The 20653-nt window shown below is 40.3% G+C and overlaps 1 protein-coding gene across 3 annotated transcripts in view; it reads left to right on the forward strand.

Annotated features, from left to right (window-relative positions):
- The window catches only part of slc22a13b (solute carrier family 22 member 13b), a 42355-nt gene that overhangs the window by 12371 nt on the left and 9331 nt on the right, over nt 1–20653 (forward strand). For 2 of the 3 annotated variants that reach the window (XR_016484324.1, XM_036934642.2), the window contains exons 4-6: nt 2409–2577; nt 3170–3290; nt 18194–18288. Coding sequence is in view for 2 of the 3 variants with exons in the window: in XM_036934642.2 (XP_036790537.2) it covers nt 2409–2577; nt 3170–3290; nt 18194–18288 (385 nt within the window). In the remaining variant the exon portion in view is untranslated. Of the gene's footprint in view, nt 1–2408; nt 2578–3169; nt 3291–18193; nt 18289–18736; nt 19004–20653 lie in introns of those variants that run through there. The other variant, XM_090189210.1, reaches the window with a different exon arrangement.

Genomic DNA, 20653 nt, shown 5'->3' on the forward strand with positions numbered 1-20653 from the left:
GACATTTAATCCTAGTAATAATTCCCTGTCTTAGGTCAGTTAGGATCACCACTTTATTTTAAGAATGTGAAATGTCAGAATAATAGTAGAGAGAATGATTTATTTCAGATTTATTTATTTCATCACATTCCCAGTGGGTCAGAAGGTTACATACACTCAATTATTATTTGGTAGCATTGCCTTTAAATTGTTTGACTTGGATCAAACGTTTTGGGTAGCCTTCCACAAGCTTCCCACAATTTTGTCCCATTCCTCCTGACAGAGCTGGTGTAACTGAGTCAGGTTTATAGTCCTCCTTGCTTGCACACGCTTTTTCAGTTCTGCCCACAAATGTTCTATAGGACTGAGGTCAGGGATTTGTGATGGCCACTCCAATACCTTGACTTTGTTGTCCTAAAGCCATTTTGCCACAACTTTGGAAATATGCTTGGGGTCATTGTCCATTTGGAAGACCCATTTGCGACCAAGCTTTAACTGATGTCTTGAGATGTTGCTTCAATATATCCACATAATTGTCTCTCCTCATGATGCCATCTATTTTGTGAAGTGCACCAGGCCCTCCTGCAGCAAAGCACTCCCAAAACATGATGCTGCCACCCCCGTGCTTCACAGTTGGGATGGTGTTCTTCGGCTTGCAAGCCTCCTCCTTTTTCCTCCAAACATAACGATGGTCATTATGGCCAAACAGTTCTATTTTTGTTTCATCAGACCAGAGGACATTTCTCCAAAAAGTACAATCTTTGTCCCCATGTGCAGTTGCAAACCGTAGTCTGGCTTCTTGCTGAGCGGCCTTTCAGATTATGTCGATATAGGACTTGTTTTACTGTGGATATAGATACTTTTGTACCTGTTTCCTCCAGCATCTTCACAAGAAACTTTGCTGTTGTTCTGGGATTGATTTGCGCTTTTCGCACCAAAGTACGTTCATCTCTAGGAGACAGAACGTGTATACTTCCTGAGCAGTATGACGGCTCCATGGTCCTATGGTGTTTATACGTGCATAATATTGTTTGTACAGATGAATGTGGTACCACCTTCAGGCATTTGGAAATTGCTCCCAAGGTTGAACCAGACATTTTTGAAGGTCTACAAGTTTTTCTTCTGAGGTCTTGGCTGATTTCTTTTGATTTTCCCATGACGTCAAGCGAAGAGGCACTGAGTCTGAAGGTAGGCCTTTAAATAAATCCACAGGTACACCTCCAATTGACTCAAATTATGTCAATAAACCTATCAGAAGCTCCTAAACCCATGACATTTTCTTGAATTTTCCAAGCTGTTTAAAGGCACAGTCAACTTAGTGTATGTAAACTTCTGACCCACTGGAATTGTGATACAGTGAATTATAAGTGAAATAATCTGTCTGTAAACAATGGTTGGACAAATTACTTGTGTCATGCACAAAGTAGATGTCCTAACCGACTTGCCAAAACTATAGTTTGTTAATAAGAAGTGAAGTGGTTGAAAAACTAGTTTTAATGACTCCAACCTGAGTGTATGTAAACTTACAACTTCAACTGTACGTAGCTACCTTTTCACGTAGTGAAAACTAAAGCTCTCAAATTTCTTTCAAATGAAATGAAATGAAATGCGAGGTACAGTTGTTTACTTCCCAGAAATAAGCTGTGTTAGTGCTGGGCTGGAACAAAATCCTGCACCCCAGCAACCCTCTAGGACTCATGTTGCACACTACCATACTAGATGTCTGACATGGCCGCCAGACACCTCTGGCATGTACTGTAGGTGTTTCCATCCTCCAGGTAACTAACCAGGTGCTGAGTAGACTGGTAACAACAGGAGGGCTCTGTTCACCACTGACCTCTGACCTCTGACCTCTAACCAGGTGCTGAGGGGACTGGTAACAACAGGAGGGCTCTGTTCACCACTGACCTGTAACCCCTGACCTCTAACCAGGTGCTGAGTGGACTGGTAACAACAGGAGAGCTCTGTTCACCACTGACCTCTAACCCCTGACCTCTAACCAGGTGCTGAGTGGACTGGTAATAACAAAAGGGCTCTGTTCACCACTGACCTCTAACCCCTGACCTCTAACCAGGTGCTGAGGGGACTGGTAACAACAGGAGGGCTCTGTTCACCACTGACCTCTAACCCCTGACCTCTAACCAGGTGCTGAGGGGACTGGTAACAACAGGAGGGCTCTGTTCACCACTGACCTCTAACCCCTGACCTCTAACCAGGTGCTGAGTGGACTGGTAACAACAGGAGGGCTCTGTTCACCACTGACCTCTAACCCCTGACCTCTAACCAGGTGCTGAGTGGACTGGTAACAACAAAAGGGCTCTGTTCACCACTGACCTCTAACCCCTGACCTCTAACCAGGTGCTGAGTGGACTGGTAACAACAGGAGGGCTCTGTTCACCACTGACCTCTAACCCCTGACCTCTAACCAGGTGCTGAGTGGACTGGTAACAACAAAAGGGCTCTGTTCACCATCTTCTCCCACTGTTTCTATGCCATTGGTCTGATGCTGATGTCTGGGATCGCCTACGGGGTCAGAGACTGGAGGATCCTACAGCTGGTCCTCTTCAGCCCTGTCCTGTTCCTCGGGGTATTCTACTGGTACGTTCTGGCCCCTGACCTCTAACCTGTCAGTCTGTCAGCTGGTCCTCTCCAGCCCTGTCTTGTTCCTCTGGGTATTCTATTCGAACGTACTGACCCCTGACCTCTAACCTGTCAGTCTGTCAGCTGGTCCTCTCCAGCCCTGTCTTGTTCCTCTGGGTTTTCTATTCGAATGTACTGACCCCTGACCTCTAACCTGTCACTCTGTCAGCTGATCCTCTGCAGCCCTGTCCTGTTCCTCGGGGTATTCTATTGGTACGTCTCTAACCTCCAACCCTTTTACCTCTAACCTCTGACCCGTCAGTCTGGCTTTAGAGAAGCCTACTCCACCCATCTATTTTGGGGTGGCAGGGTAGCCTAGTGGTTAGAGCGTTGGACTAGTAACCGGAAGGTTGCAAGTTCAAACCCCCGAGCTGACAAGGTCTGTCGTTCTGTCCCTGAACAGGCAGTTAACCCACTGTTCCTAAGCCGTCAGTGAAAATAAGAATTTGTTCTAAACTGACCTGCCTAGTTAAATAAAGGTTAAAAAAAGACTCATGACTGATTTTTTCTGGACCCATCCTTGACTCAACCATCCCTGATAATCTGTTAGGATCCTCCCAGAGTCAGCTCGGTGGCTGATGACCCAGGGTCGAAAGGAGGAGGCTCGCCAGGAGGTCCGCAGAGCAGCGAGAGTCAACAGAAGGGAGGTCCCTGAAGCCCTGCTGGACAAGGTTAGTTACACCGTCATCGCTATCATACTAACATCCAGCATCACTATCATACTAACATCCAGGTTATCATCACTATCATACTGACATCCAGGTTATCATCACTATCAGTCTAACATCCAGGTTATGTCACTATCATACTGACATCCAGGTTATCACCACTATCATACTAACATCCAGGTTATCATCACCATCATACAAACATCCAGCAGGTTATTATCATCACTATCATACAACATCCAGGTCATCATCACTAACATCCAGGTTATCATCACTATCATACTAACGTCCAGGTTATCATCACTATCATACTAACATCCAGAAGGTTATCATCACTATCATACTGACATCCAGGTTATCATCACTATCGTACTAACATCCAGGTTATCATCACCATCATACAAACATCCAGCAGGTTATTATCATCGCTATCATCCAGGAGGTTATCATCACTATCACACTGACACCCAGCAGGTTATTATCACTGTCATACTAACATCCAGGTTATCATCACTATCATACTAACATCCAGCAGGTTATTATCATCACTATCATACTAACACCCAGGTTATCATCACTATCATACTAACATCCAGGTTATCATCACTATCATACTAACATCCAGCAGGTTATTATCATCACTATCATACTAACATCCAGGTTATCATCACTATCATACTGACATCCAGCAGGTTATTATCATCACTATCATACTAACATCCAGGTTATCATCACTATCATACTGACATCCAGCAGGTTATTAGCATCACTATCATACTAACATCCAGGTTATTATCACTATCATACTAACATCCAGCAGGTTATTATCATCACAGTCATACTGACATCCAGGTTATCATCACTATCATACTGACATCCAGGCTATCATCACTATCATACTGACATCCAGCAGGTTATTATCATCACTATCATACTAACATCCAGGTTATTATCACTATCATACTAACATCCAGCAGGTTATTATCATCACTGTCATACTGACATCCAGGTTATCATCACTATCATACTAACATCCAGGAGGTTATTATCATCACTATCATACTAACATCCAGCAGGTTAGCATCAATATCATACTAACATCCAGGTTATCATCACTATCATACTAACATCCAGGAGGTTATTACCATCACTATCATACTAACATCCAGCAGGTTAGCATCACTATCATACTAACATCCAGGTTATCATCACTATCACACTAACATCCAGGTTAGCATCACTATCATACTAACATCCAGGTTATCATCACTATCATACTAACATCCAGGAGGTTATTATCACTATCATACTAACATCCAGGTAATCATCACTAACATCCAGGTTATCATCACTATCATACTAACATCCAGGAGGTTATTATCACTATCATACTGACATCCAGCAGGTTATTATCACTATCATACTAACATCCAGGTTATCATCACTATCATACTAACATCCAGGTTATCATCACTATCATACTAACATCCAGGTTATCATCACTATCATACTAACATCCCGGTTATCATCACTATCATACTGACATCCAGGAGGTTATTATCACTATCATACTGACATCCAGCAGGTTATTATCACTATCATACTAACATCCAGGTTATCATCACTATCATACTAACATCCAGGTTATCATCACTATCATACTAACATCCCGGTTATCATCACTATCATACTGACATCCAGGAGGTTATTATCACTATCATACTAACATCCAGCAGGTTATCATCACTATCGTACTAACATCCAGCAGGTTATTATCATCACTATCATACTAACATCCAGGTTATCCTCACTATCATACCGACATCCAGCAGGTTATTATCATCACTATCATACTAACATCCAGCAGGCTATTATCATCACTATCATAATAACATCCAGTTTACTATCACTATCATACTAACATCCAGCAGGTTATTATCACTATCATACTGACATCCAGGTTATCATCACTATCATACTAACATCCAGCAGGTTATTATCACTATCATTCTAACATCCAGGTTATCATCACTATCATACTAACATCCAGGTTATCATCACTATCATACTAACACCCAGCATGTTATTATCACTATCATACTAACATCCAGGTTATCATCACTATCATACTAACATCAAGGTTATCATCACTATCATACTAACATCCAGCAGGTTATTATCATCACTATCATACTAACATCCAGGTTATCATCACTATCCTACTAACATCCAGCAGGTTATTATAATTGCTATCATACTAACAGCCAGGTTATCATCACTATCATACCAACATTCAGCAGGTTATTATCATCACTATCATACTAACATCCAGGTTATCATCACTATCATACTGACATCCAGTAGGATATAAACATCACAATCATACTAACATCCAGGTTATCATCACTATCATACTAACATCCAGCAGGTTATTATCATCACTATGATACTGACATCCAGGTTATATCACTATCATACTAACATCCAGGTTATCATCACTATCATACTAACATCCAGGTTATCATCACTATCATACTAACATCCAGGTTATCATCACTATCATACTGACATCAAGGAGGTTATCATCACTATCATACTGACATCCAGGAGGTTATCATCACTATCATACTAACATCCAGCAGGTTATTATCACTATCATACTAACATCCAGGAGGTTATCATCACTATCATACTGACATCCAGGAGGTTATTATCATCACTATCATACTGACATCCAGGAGGTTATCATCACTATCATACTGACATCCAGCAGGTTATTATCACTATCATACTAACATCCAGGTTATCATCACTATCATACTAACATCCAGGTTATCATCACTATCATACTAACATCCAGGTTATCATCACTATCTTACTGACATCCAGGAGGTTACTATCACTATCATACTAACATCCAGGTTATCATCACTATCATACTAACATCCAGGTTATCATCACTATCATACTAACATCCAGGTTATCATCACTATCATACTAACATCCCGGTTTTTAATCACTATCATACTGACATCCAGGAGGTTATTATCACTATCATACTAACATCCAGCAGGTTATCATCACTATCGTACTAACATCCAGCAGGTTATTATCATCACTATCATACTAACATCCAGGTTATCCTCACTATCATACTGACATCCAGCAGGTTATTATCATCACTATCATACTAACATCCAGCAGGTTATTATCATCACGATCATAATAACATCCAGTTTACTATCACTATCATACTAACATCCAGCAGGTTATTATCACTATCATACTGACATCCAGGTTATCATCACTATCATGCTAACATCCAGGTTATCATCACTATCATACTAACATCCAGGTTATAATCACTATCATACTAACACCCAGCATGTTATTATCACTATCATACTAACATCCAGGTTATCGTCACTATCATACTAACATCCAGGTTATCATCACTATCATACTAACATCCAGCAGGTTATTATCATCACTATCATACTTACATCCAGGTTATCATCACTATCATACTAACATCCAGCAGGTTATTATCATCACTATCATACTAACACCCAGCAGGTTATTATCATCACTATCATTTTTACATCCAGGTTATCATCACCATCCTGCTAACATCCAGCAGGTTATTATCATTGCTATCATACTAACATCCAGGTTATCATCACTATCATACCAACATTCAGCAGGTTATTATCATCACTATCATACTAACATCCAGGATATCATCACTATCATACTGACATCCAGCAGGTTATAAACATCACAATCATACTAACATCCAGGTTATCATCACTATCATACTAACATCCAGCAGGTTATTATCATCACTATCATACTGACATCCAGGTTATATCACTATCATACTAACATCCAGGTTATCATCACTATCATACTGACATCCAGGTTATCATCACTATCATACTGACATCCAGGAGGTTATTATCACTATCATACTAACATCCAGCAGGTTATCATCACTATCGTACTAACATCCAGCAGGTTATTATCATCACTACCATACTAACATCCAGGTTATCATCACTATCATACTAACATCCAGGTTATAATCACTATCATACTAACACCCAGCATGTTATTATCACTATCTTACTAACATCCAGGTTATCATCACTATCATACTAACATCCAGGTTATCATCACTATCATACTAACATCCAGCAGGTTATTATCATCACTATCATACTTACATCCAGGTTACCATCACTATCATACTAACATCCAGGTTATCATCACTATCATACTAACATCCAGCAGGTTATTATCATCACTATCATACTAACACCCAGCAGGTTATTATCATCACTATCATTCTTACATCCAGGTTATCATCACCATCCTACTAACATCCAGCAGGTTATTATCATTGCTATCATACTAACATCCAGGTTATCATCACTATCATACTGACATCCAGGTTATCATCACTATCAGTCTAACATCCAGGTTATGTCACTATCATACTGACATCCAGGTTATCACCACTATCATACTAACATCCAGGTTATCATCACCATCATACAAACATCCAGCAGGTTATTATCATCACTATCATACAACATCCAGGTCATCATCACTAACATCCAGGTTATCATCACTATCATACTAACGTCCAGGTTATCATCACTATCATACTAACATCCAGAAGGTTATCATCACTATCATACTGACATCCAGGTTATCATCACTATCGTACTAACATCCAGGTTATCATCACCATCATACAAACATCCAGCAGGTTATTATCATCGCTATCATCCAGGAGGTTATCATCACTATCACACTGACACCCAGCAGGTTATTATCACTGTCATACTAACATCCAGGTTATCATCACTATCATACTAACATCCAGCAGGTTATTATCATCACTATCATACTAACACCCAGGTTATCATCACTATCATACTAACATCCAGGTTATCATCACTATCATACTAACATCCAGCAGGTTATTATCATCACTATCATACTAACATCCAGGTTATCATCACTATCATACTGACATCCAGCAGGTTATTATCATCACTATCATACTAACATCCAGGTTATCATCACTATCATACTGACATCCAGCAGGTTATTAGCATCACTATCATACTAACATCCAGGTTATTATCACTATCATACTAACATCCAGCAGGTTATTATCATCACAGTCATACTGACATCCAGGTTATCATCACTATCATACTGACATCCAGGCTATCATCACTATCATACTGACATCCAGCAGGTTATTATCATCACTATCATACTAACATCCAGGTTATTATCACTATCATACTAACATCCAGCAGGTTATTATCATCACTGTCATACTGACATCCAGGTTATCATCACTATCATACTAACATCCAGGAGGTTATTATCATCACTATCATACTAACATCCAGCAGGTTAGCATCAATATCATACTAACATCCAGGTTATCATCACTATCATACTAACATCCAGGAGGTTATTACCATCACTATCATACTAACATCCAGCAGGTTAGCATCACTATCATACTAACATCCAGGTTATCATCACTATCACACTAACATCCAGGTTAGCATCACTATCATACTAACATCCAGGTTATCATCACTATCATACTAACATCCAGGAGGTTATTATCACTATCATACTAACATCCAGGTAATCATCACTAACATCCAGGTTATCATCACTATCATACTAACATCCAGGAGGTTATTATCACTATCATACTGACATCCAGCAGGTTATTATCACTATCATACTAACATCCAGGTTATCATCACTATCATACTAACATCCAGGTTATCATCACTATCATACTAACATCCAGGTTATCATCACTATCATACTAACATCCCGGTTATCATCACTATCATACTGACATCCAGGAGGTTATTATCACTATCATACTGACATCCAGCAGGTTATTATCACTATCATACTAACATCCAGGTTATCATCACTATCATACTAACATCCAGGTTATCATCACTATCATACTAACATCCCGGTTATCATCACTATCATACTGACATCCAGGAGGTTATTATCACTATCATACTAACATCCAGCAGGTTATCATCACTATCGTACTAACATCCAGCAGGTTATTATCATCACTATCATACTAACATCCAGGTTATCCTCACTATCATACCGACATCCAGCAGGTTATTATCATCACTATCATACTAACATCCAGCAGGCTATTATCATCACTATCATAATAACATCCAGTTTACTATCACTATCATACTAACATCCAGCAGGTTATTATCACTATCATACTGACATCCAGGTTATCATCACTATCATACTAACATCCAGCAGGTTATTATCACTATCATTCTAACATCCAGGTTATCATCACTATCATACTAACATCCAGGTTATCATCACTATCATACTAACACCCAGCATGTTATTATCACTATCATACTAACATCCAGGTTATCATCACTATCATACTAACATCAAGGTTATCATCACTATCATACTAACATCCAGCAGGTTATTATCATCACTATCATACTAACATCCAGGTTATCATCACTATCCTACTAACATCCAGCAGGTTATTATAATTGCTATCATACTAACAGCCAGGTTATCATCACTATCATACCAACATTCAGCAGGTTATTATCATCACTATCATACTAACATCCAGGTTATCATCACTATCATACTGACATCCAGTAGGATATAAACATCACAATCATACTAACATCCAGGTTATCATCACTATCATACTAACATCCAGCAGGTTATTATCATCACTATGATACTGACATCCAGGTTATATCACTATCATACTAACATCCAGGTTATCATCACTATCATACTAACATCCAGGTTATCATCACTATCATACTAACATCCAGGTTATCATCACTATCATACTGACATCAAGGAGGTTATCATCACTATCATACTGACATCCAGGAGGTTATCATCACTATCATACTAACATCCAGCAGGTTATTATCACTATCATACTAACATCCAGGAGGTTATCATCACTATCATACTGACATCCAGGAGGTTATTATCATCACTATCATACTGACATCCAGGAGGTTATCATCACTATCATACTGACATCCAGCAGGTTATTATCACTATCATACTAACATCCAGGTTATCATCACTATCATACTAACATCCAGGTTATCATCACTATCATACTAACATCCAGGTTATCATCACTATCTTACTGACATCCAGGAGGTTACTATCACTATCATACTAACATCCAGGTTATCATCACTATCATACTAACATCCAGGTTATCATCACTATCATACTAACATCCAGGTTATCATCACTATCATACTAACATCCCGGTTTTTAATCACTATCATACTGACATCCAGGAGGTTATTATCACTATCATACTAACATCCAGCAGGTTATCATCACTATCGTACTAACATCCAGCAGGTTATTATCATCACTATCATACTAACATCCAGGTTATCCTCACTATCATACTGACATCCAGCAGGTTATTATCATCACTATCATACTAACATCCAGCAGGTTATTATCATCACGATCATAATAACATCCAGTTTACTATCACTATCATACTAACATCCAGCAGGTTATTATCACTATCATACTGACATCCAGGTTATCATCACTATCATGCTAACATCCAGGTTATCATCACTATCATACTAACATCCAGGTTATAATCACTATCATACTAACACCCAGCATGTTATTATCACTATCATACTAACATCCAGGTTATCGTCACTATCATACTAACATCCAGGTTATCATCACTATCATACTAACATCCAGCAGGTTATTATCATCACTATCATACTTACATCCAGGTTATCATCACTATCATACTAACATCCAGCAGGTTATTATCATCACTATCATACTAACACCCAGCAGGTTATTATCATCACTATCATTTTTACATCCAGGTTATCATCACCATCCTGCTAACATCCAGCAGGTTATTATCATTGCTATCATACTAACATCCAGGTTATCATCACTATCATACCAACATTCAGCAGGTTATTATCATCACTATCATACTAACATCCAGGATATCATCACTATCATACTGACATCCAGCAGGTTATAAACATCACAATCATACTAACATCCAGGTTATCATCACTATCATACTAACATCCAGCAGGTTATTATCATCACTATCATACTGACATCCAGGTTATATCACTATCATACTAACATCCAGGTTATCATCACTATCATACTGACATCCAGGTTATCATCACTATCATACTGACATCCAGGAGGTTATTATCACTATCATACTAACATCCAGCAGGTTATCATCACTATCGTACTAACATCCAGCAGGTTATTATCATCACTACCATACTAACATCCAGGTTATCATCACTATCATACTAACATCCAGGTTATAATCACTATCATACTAACACCCAGCATGTTATTATCACTATCTTACTAACATCCAGGTTATCATCACTATCATACTAACATCCAGGTTATCATCACTATCATACTAACATCCAGCAGGTTATTATCATCACTATCATACTTACATCCAGGTTACCATCACTATCATACTAACATCCAGGTTATCATCACTATCATACTAACATCCAGCAGGTTATTATCATCACTATCATACTAACACCCAGCAGGTTATTATCATCACTATCATTCTTACATCCAGGTTATCATCACCATCCTACTAACATCCAGCAGGTTATTATCATTGCTATCATACTAACATCCAGGTTATCATCACTATCATACCAACATTCAGCAGGTTATTATCATCACTATCATACTAACATCCAGGTTATCATCACTATCATACTGACATCCAGCAGGTTATAAACATCACAATCATACTAACATCCAGGTTATCATCACTATCATACTAACATCCAGCAGGTTATTATCATCACTATCATACTGACATCCAGGTTATATCACTATCATACTAACATCCAGGTTATCATCACTATCATACTGACATCCAGGTTATCATCACTATCATACTGACATCCAGGAGGATATTATCACTATCATACTAACATCCAGCAGGTTATCATCACTATCGTACTAACATCCAGCAGGTTATTATCATCACTACCATACTAACATCCAGGTTATCATCACTATCATACTAACATCCAGGTTATAATCACTATCATACTAACACCCAGCATGTTATTATCACTATCTTACTAACATCCAGGTTATCATCACTATCATACTAACATCCAGGTTATCATCACTATCATACTAACATCCAGCAGGTTATTATCATCACTATCATACCTACATCCAGGTTACCATCACTATCATACTAACATCCAGGTTATCATCACTATCATACTAACATCCAGCAGGTTATTATCATCACTATCATACTAACATCCAGCAGGTTATTATCATCACTATCATACTAACATCCAGGTTATCATCACTATCATACTAACATCCAGCAGGTTATTATCATCACTATCATACTAACATCCAGCAGGTTATTATCATCACTATCATACCTACATCCAGGTTACCATCACTATCATACTAACATCCAGGTCATCATCACTATCATACTAACATACAGCAGGTTATCATCACTATCATACTAACATCCAGCAGGTTATTATCATCACTATCATACTAACATCCAGTAGGTTATTATCACCACTATCATACTGACATCCAGGTTATCATCACTATCATACTGGCATCCAGGTTATCATCACTATTACTATATGACTGCATTCAACCCTGTGTAGATCAGTCAATTCTTAACATAAAGACTTTAAACTCAGGATTCTGTAAGAGCAAGCCCAAGCAAGATATGTGTTTACTTATAACTTCCTGTACCAACCGGAAGTGCCTTTAATTGGGGTCACAGTGTCTGTTTCGAAGGGTTAAAAAAGTCACATCTTTCCAAAACTTCATATGTGTGACTAGGTAACCCTCATGATCTGTAAATCAGTCATTTCTCCCAACAGATGTCATAGAAAAACCTCTCACACGCACACACACATACACACACAGCAAGGATGGAGTGACAAAGTGCGGTGCTTAAAGACACACAGAGCCTGCAATGGCATTTCCATATTCTCTAGGCCGTGCCGAGTTCAACGAGATGCCCCGCTTGACCGTAGCTCGCTCGGTTTAAGCGCAGCGACCATGAGAAAAAGTATGCCCAAAATGAAGCATGTCCCTAAATTTAATTTGCTTTTGGGTGACAGTCAAATCAAATCAAATCAAATGGTATTTGTCACATACACATGGTTAGCAGATGTTAATGCGAGTGTAGCGAAATGCTTGTGCTTCTAGTTCCGACAATGCAGTAATAACAACAAGTAATCAACAAGTAATCTAGCTAACAATTCCAAAACTACTACCTTATAGACACAAGTGTAAGTAGGTAAAGAATATGTACATAAAGATATATGAATGAGTGATGGTACAGAGCGTGATAGGCAAGATACAGTAGATGGTATTGAGTGCAGTATATACATATGAGATGAGTATGTAAACAAAGTGGAATAGTTAAAGTGGCTAGTGAGACATGTATTACATGAAGATGCAGTAGATGATATAGAGTACAGTATATACATATGAGATGAATGATCTAGGGTATGTAAACATTGTATTAGGTAGCATTGTTTAAAGTGGCTAGTGATATATTTTACATCATTTCCCATCAATTCTCATTATTAAAGTGGCTGGAGTTGAGTCGGTGTGTTGGCAGCAGCCGCTCAATGTTAGTGGTGGCTGTTTAACAGTCTGATGGCCTTGAGATAGAAGCTGTTTTTCAGTCTCTCGGTCCCAGCTTTGATGCACCTGTACTGACCTCGCCTTCTGGATGATAGCGGGGTGAACAGGCAGTGGCTCGGGTGGTTGTTGTCCTTGATGATCTTTATGGCCTTCCTGTGACATCGGGTGGTGTAGGTGTCCTGGAGGGCAGGTAGTTTGCCCCCGGTGATGCGTTGTGCAGACCTCACTACCCTCTGGAGAGCCTTACGGTTGTGGGCGGAGCAGTTGCCGTACCAGGCGGTGATACAGCCCGACAGGATGCTCTCGATTGTGCATCTGTAGAAGTTTGTGAGTGCTTTTGGTGACAAGCCGAATTTCTTCAGCCTCCTGAGGTTGAAGAAGCGCTGCTGCGCCTTCTTCACGATGCTGTCTGTGTGGGTGGACCAATTCAGTTTGTCTGTGATGTGTACGCCGAGGAACTTAAAACTTGCTACCCTCTCCACTACTGTTCCATCGATGTGGATAGGGGGGTGTTCCCTCTGCTGTTTCCTGAAATCCACAATCATCTCCTTAGTTTTGTTGACGTTTAGTGTGAGGTTAATTTCCTGACACCACACTCCGAGGGCCCTCACCTCCTCCCTGTAGGCCGTCTCGTCGTTGTTGGTAATCAAGCCTACCACTGTTGTGTCGTCCGCAAACTTAATGATTGAGTTGGAGGCGTGCGTGGCCACGCAGTCGTGGGTGAACAGGGAGTACAGGAGAGGGCTCAGAACGCACCCTTGTGGGGCCCCAGTGTTGAGGATCAGCGGGGTGGAGATGTTGTTGCCTACCCTCACCACCTGGGGGCGGCCCGTCAGGAAGTCCAGTACCCAGTTGCACAGGGCGGGGTCGAGACCCAGGGTTTCACGCGAATGCTGCCATCAATCCACGGTTTCTGGTTTGGGAATATTTTAATAGTTGCTATGGGAACGACATCTTCAACGCACGTTCTAATGAACTCGCTCACCGAATCAGCGTATTCGTCAATGTTGTTGTCTGACGCAATACGAAACATATCCCAGTCCACGTGATGGAAGCAGTCTTGGAGTGTGGAATCAGATTGGTCGGACCAGCGTTGAACAGACCTCAGCGCGACAGCTTCTTGTTTTAGTTTCTGTCTGTAGGCAGGGATCAACAAAATGGAGTCGTGGTCAGCTTTTCCGAAAGGAGAGCGGGGCAGGGCCTTATATGCGTCGCGGAAGTTAGAATAGCAATGATCCAAGGTTTTTCCAGCCCTGGTTGGGCAATCGATATGCTGATACAATTTAGGGAGTCTTGTTTTCAGATTAGCCTTCTTAAAATCCCCAGCTACAATGAATGCAGCCTCCGGATATATGGATTCCAGTTTGCAAAGAGACAAATAAAGTTTGTTCAGAGCCTACGATGTGTCTCCTTGGGGGGGAATATATACGGCTGTGATTATAATCGAAGAGAATTCCCTTGGTAGATAATGCGGTCGACATTTGATTGTGAGGAATTCTAAATCAGGTGAACAGAAGGACTTGAGTTCCTGTATGTTGTTATGGCCACACCACGTCTCGTTAACCATAAAGCATACGCCCCCGCCCCTCTTCTTACCAGAAAGATGTTTGTTTCTGTCGGCGCGATGCGTGGAGAAACCAGCTGGCTGCACCGACTCCGATAGCGTCTCTCCAGTGAGCCATGTTTCCGTGAAGCAAAGAACGTTACAGTCTCTGATGTCCCTCTGGAATGCTACCATTGCTCGGATTTCATCAACCTTGTTGTCAAGAGACTGGACATTGGCGAGAAGAATGCTAGGGAGTGGTGCACGATGTGCCCGTCTCCGGAGTCTGACCAGAAGAGAGAGAGAACCGTTAGGGTGAGAAGCACAATTCGACCTCAGGTACGTTCCTGAGGTCCTCCCGATCTGTGCAAGCCTAACCTTGACCATGTGGCATTAACCCGTAACAGTAAATCTGTTTTTTTTTATCTCACAGATTACAATGACATCCCTCCTTATATGTGTCTTTAAAGTGTTTTGATATACATAACCTGCAATTAAGAAAATCACTGCATTCAACCCTGTGTAGATCAGTCAATTCTAAACGTATAGACTTAAAACTCAGGATTCTGTAATAGCATACCCCAATGAGGATGTGTGTTTACGTTTAGCTTCCTGTGCCAACCGGAAGTGCCATAATTGGTGTCATAGGGGCTGTTTCGAAGGGTTGAAACCTGTTGCGACTCTAGGGGCAGTATTTTCATTTTTGGCAGGACAAGATGCTAGAATATGCATATAATTGACAGATTTGGATAGAAAACACTCTAACGTTTCCAAAACTGTAAATATATTGTCTGTGAGTATAACAGAATTGATGTTGCAGGCGAAAGCCTGAGAAAAATCCAATCCGGAAGTGCCCCATATTTTGAAAGCGCTGCGTTCCAATAAGTCCCTATTGAGCTGTGAATGTGCTATCAACCAGCTAACGCTTTCTACGTGTTCCCCAAGGTGTCTACAGCATTGTGACGTAGTTTTACACATTTATGTTGAAGAATAGCCGTAGGTGGCTACATTGCGTAAGTGGTCACCTGATGGCTCCCAGGGTGACTCTCGCGTAAAATACAGAGGTAGCCATTACTCCAATCGGTCCTACTGAAAAACGAATTGTCCCGACGGATATATTATCGAATAGATATCACGACAAATTCGTGATGGTAAATGCCCATTGAAACATATTGCAAATGCATGTGCATTTGCAATATGTTTCAACAGTGAAAAACATCACCAAATGGACATGATGAAATCAACACAATGAGCTATGGAGAGGAACCACTGTCACTGCCCGGCCATCCCGAGTTCATCAGGCCAGTCAATTTTGCATTTCTGCAGTATTTTGGCAAATGGACATAAAATCCTGATTTGGCACTTTCAAATCTTTCATATTGCATTTGGACATTTCTTATGGCATTTGGCCCCCCCAAAAAGTTACTTTTGACTTTTGACTTCCTATGAAATCATATTGCAAATGGACTTATGCACAGGTAAAAAAAATAATAATAATACAAAAAAATAAATAAAATAAATAAATAACGATAATAAAATTTGACAAAAGTATATTCATACAGTTCTTACACATGTGTAATTGACAAAAGAAAAACAAAAGAATTTCGAAAAATTGTCCAGAAAGCACTTTTTTAAGGGGGTGATAAGTTTTTGAATTTTTTTTCCGCTTTTCAAAATTGTTCTTTTGGGTCTTGACTTGTGTTACATTTGCAATATAAAAAATCATGGTGGAGCGCACTCGCCATCTGTTGGATTTTTGCAGTGTTACACTTGGCATTTGCCATATGGCATTTGCAATCAACTTTGAATGAAACAACGCTGAATTGAGTGGTATTGGACACCATGTACTGTATATGGTTTGTACAGTGTCAATGACTTCCCATTCATTTTTGTACATTTCAGGGGGGTGTTCCCTTACTAACTTTAAGCGTCAGCTGTCAGAGCAGCTCACAGATCACTGCAGCTGTATACAGCCCATCTGTAAATAGCCCATCCAACCAACTACCTACCTCATCCCCATATTTGTTTTTGTTTTTCTGCTCTTTTGCACACCAGTATTTCTACTTGCACATCCTCATCTGCATATATATCACTCCAGTGTAAATGGCTAAATTGTAATTACTTCACCACTATTGGCCTATTTATTGCCTTACCTCCTTACTTAATTTGCACACACTGTATATAGATGTTTCTATTGTGTTATTGACTGTACAGTTGTTTATTCCATGTGTAACTCTGTGTTGTTGTTTGTGTTGCACTGTTTTGCTTGATCTTGGCCTGGTCACAGTTGTCAATGAGAACTTGTTCTCAACTGGCCTACCTGGTTAAATAAAGGTGAAAAAATAATAAATAATAAACATTGACTCTATACCGGCACCCCCCTGTATATATTATTTTTTACTGCTGCTCTTTAATTACTTGTTACTTTTATCTGTTATTCTTATCTGTATTTTTTTAAACTGCTTGGTTAGGGGTTCGTAAGAAAGCATTTCCCTGTAAGGTCTACCTGTTGTATTTGTCAGGTGACTAATACAATTTAATTTTATTTGATCTTCCTCTGCAGCTGGAGGAGGAGGGCTCGACCAAGACGGGCAGTATGTTGGACCTCTTCAGGATCCCCTACTTGAGAAAACGGGCTCTCATTCTCTGCTATATCTGGTAAGTACCTCATTCTCTGCTATATATGGTCAGTACCTCATTCTCTGCTCTATCTGGTCAGTACCTCATTCTCGGCTCTATCTGGTCAGTACCTCATTCTCTTCTCTATCTGGTCAGTACCTCATTCTCTCCTCTATCTGGTCAGTACCTCATTCTCTGCTCTATCTGGTCAGAACCTCATTCTCTTCTCTATCTGGTCAGTACCTCATTCTCTCCTATATCTGGTCAGTACCTCATTCTCGGCTCTATCTGGTCAGTACCTCATTATCTCCTATATCTGGTCACGTACCAGCTCAAAGCCCGTAACAAAGGGAGACAACGTGGAGATAAGGAGTAACAAAATATATATTTATTAACTAAAGCAACTAAGGAAAATATACAATGGTGTGTGTAATCAGTAATCAGTAGTGTAAGTGAGTGTTTTGCATGCATGAATGTGATAATGCAGGGTATTGAAAGGTGCCAAAGCAAACAAACAAAAGGCCACCAAGAACCACAACACGATCTACAAAGGTGTCTGCATGGAGAGAGTTCCTCCATGAATGTGGAAGAGGTCTATTTATCCTGGGAGACACCTGGCCCAGGTGTTTCCCATGAAGCTGACGACCCTCCCAACTCCGCCCACCGGCATCCTAATAAGGAAACAAGAACAAAGACAGAATACGGCAGACAGAGTGGGAGGGTCGTCACAGTACCTCATTCTCGGCTCTATCTGGTCAGTACCCCATTCTCTGCTCTATCTGGTCAGTACCTCATTCTCTCCTCTATCTGGTCAGTACCTCATTCTCTTCTCTATCTGTTCAGTACCGCATTATCTCCTATATCTGGTCAGTACCTCATTATCTCCTATATCTGGTCAGAACCTCAGTCTCTGCTTTATCTGGTCAGTACCTCATTCTCTGCTCTATCTGGTCAGTACCTCATTCTCTGCTCTATCTGGTCAGTACCCAATTCTCTGCTCTAACTGGTCAGTACCAAATTCTCTGCTCTATCTGGTCAGAACCTCACTCTCTGCTCTATCTGGTCAGTACCTCATTATTTCCTATATCTGGTCAGAATCTCATTCTCAGCTTTATCTGGTCAGTACCTAATTCTCAGCTTTATCTGGTCAGTACCTAATTCTCAGCTTTATCTGGTCAGTACCTCATTCTCTCCTCTATCTGGTCAGTACCTAATTATCTCCTCTATCTGGTCAGTACCTCATTATCTCCTATATCTGGTCAGAATCTCATTCTCTGCTCTATCTGGTCGGTACCTCATTCTCTGCTCTATCTGTTCAGTACCTCATTCTCTGCTCTATCTGGTCAGTACCTCATTCTCTCCTCTATCTGGTCAGTACCTCATTCTCTTCTCTATCTGGTCACAACCTCATTCTCTTCTCTATCTGGTCAGTACCCAATTATTTCCTATATCTGGTCAGTACCCAATTATTTCCTATATCTGGTCAGTACCTCATTCTCTCCTTTATCTGGTCAGTACCTCATTATCTCCTCTATCTGGTCAGTACCTCATTCTCTGCTGTATCTGGTCAGTATGGGACTGTTTGTGGCACCCTCTCCATCATCAATGTTTACAGTAACTACCCATGATTGACCATATTGAAATTACAATGGCATGACTGACACTCAATCCAAAAGTGTTTTTTCTCACTCACTGGTATCTGAGAGGTTAGCTATAAATGGTTAGTCTCTCTCTCTCTCTCTCTCTCTCTCTCTCTCTCTCTCTCTCTCTCTCTCTCTCTCAAACATTACACTCACTCAATAGATATGGGGGTTTATCAAAATTGGGGTTGTTTTCTAATTCTTTGTGGGTCTGTGTAGTCTGATGGAAATATGTGTCTCTAATATGGTCATATATTTGGCAGGAGGTTAGGAAGTGCAGCTCAGTTTCCACCTCATTTTGTGGGCAATGTGCACATAGTCTCTATTCTCTTGAGAGCCAGGTCTACCTTCAACGGCCTTTCTCAATAGTAAGGATATTCTCACTGAGTTTGTACATAGTCAAAGCTTTCCTTAAGTTTGGGTCAGTCACAGTGGTCAGGTAATCTGCCACTGTGTACACACTGTTTAGGGCCAAATACCATTCTAGTTTTCTCCGTTTTTTTTGTTAATTCTTTCCAATGTGTCATGTAATTCTCTTTTCGTTTTCTCATGATTTGGTTGGGTCCCCTTTGTGTTGCTGCACTGGGGCTCTGTGGGTTCAGTTTGTGTTTGGACCAGCTTGCTTAGGGGACTTTTCTCCAGGTTCATCTCTCTGTGGTTTGTTATGGAAGGTTTGGGAATCTCTTCCTTTTAGGTGGTTGTAGAATTTAACGGCTCTTTTCTGGATTTTGATCATTAGCGGGTATTGGCCTAATTCTGCTCTG

This window comes from Oncorhynchus mykiss, chromosome 11 (genome assembly GCF_057628025.1).
Source record: "Oncorhynchus mykiss isolate SJ-2025 chromosome 11, ASM5762802v1, whole genome shotgun sequence".
In the NCBI taxonomy this organism is placed as follows: Eukaryota; Metazoa; Chordata; class Actinopteri; order Salmoniformes; family Salmonidae; genus Oncorhynchus; species Oncorhynchus mykiss.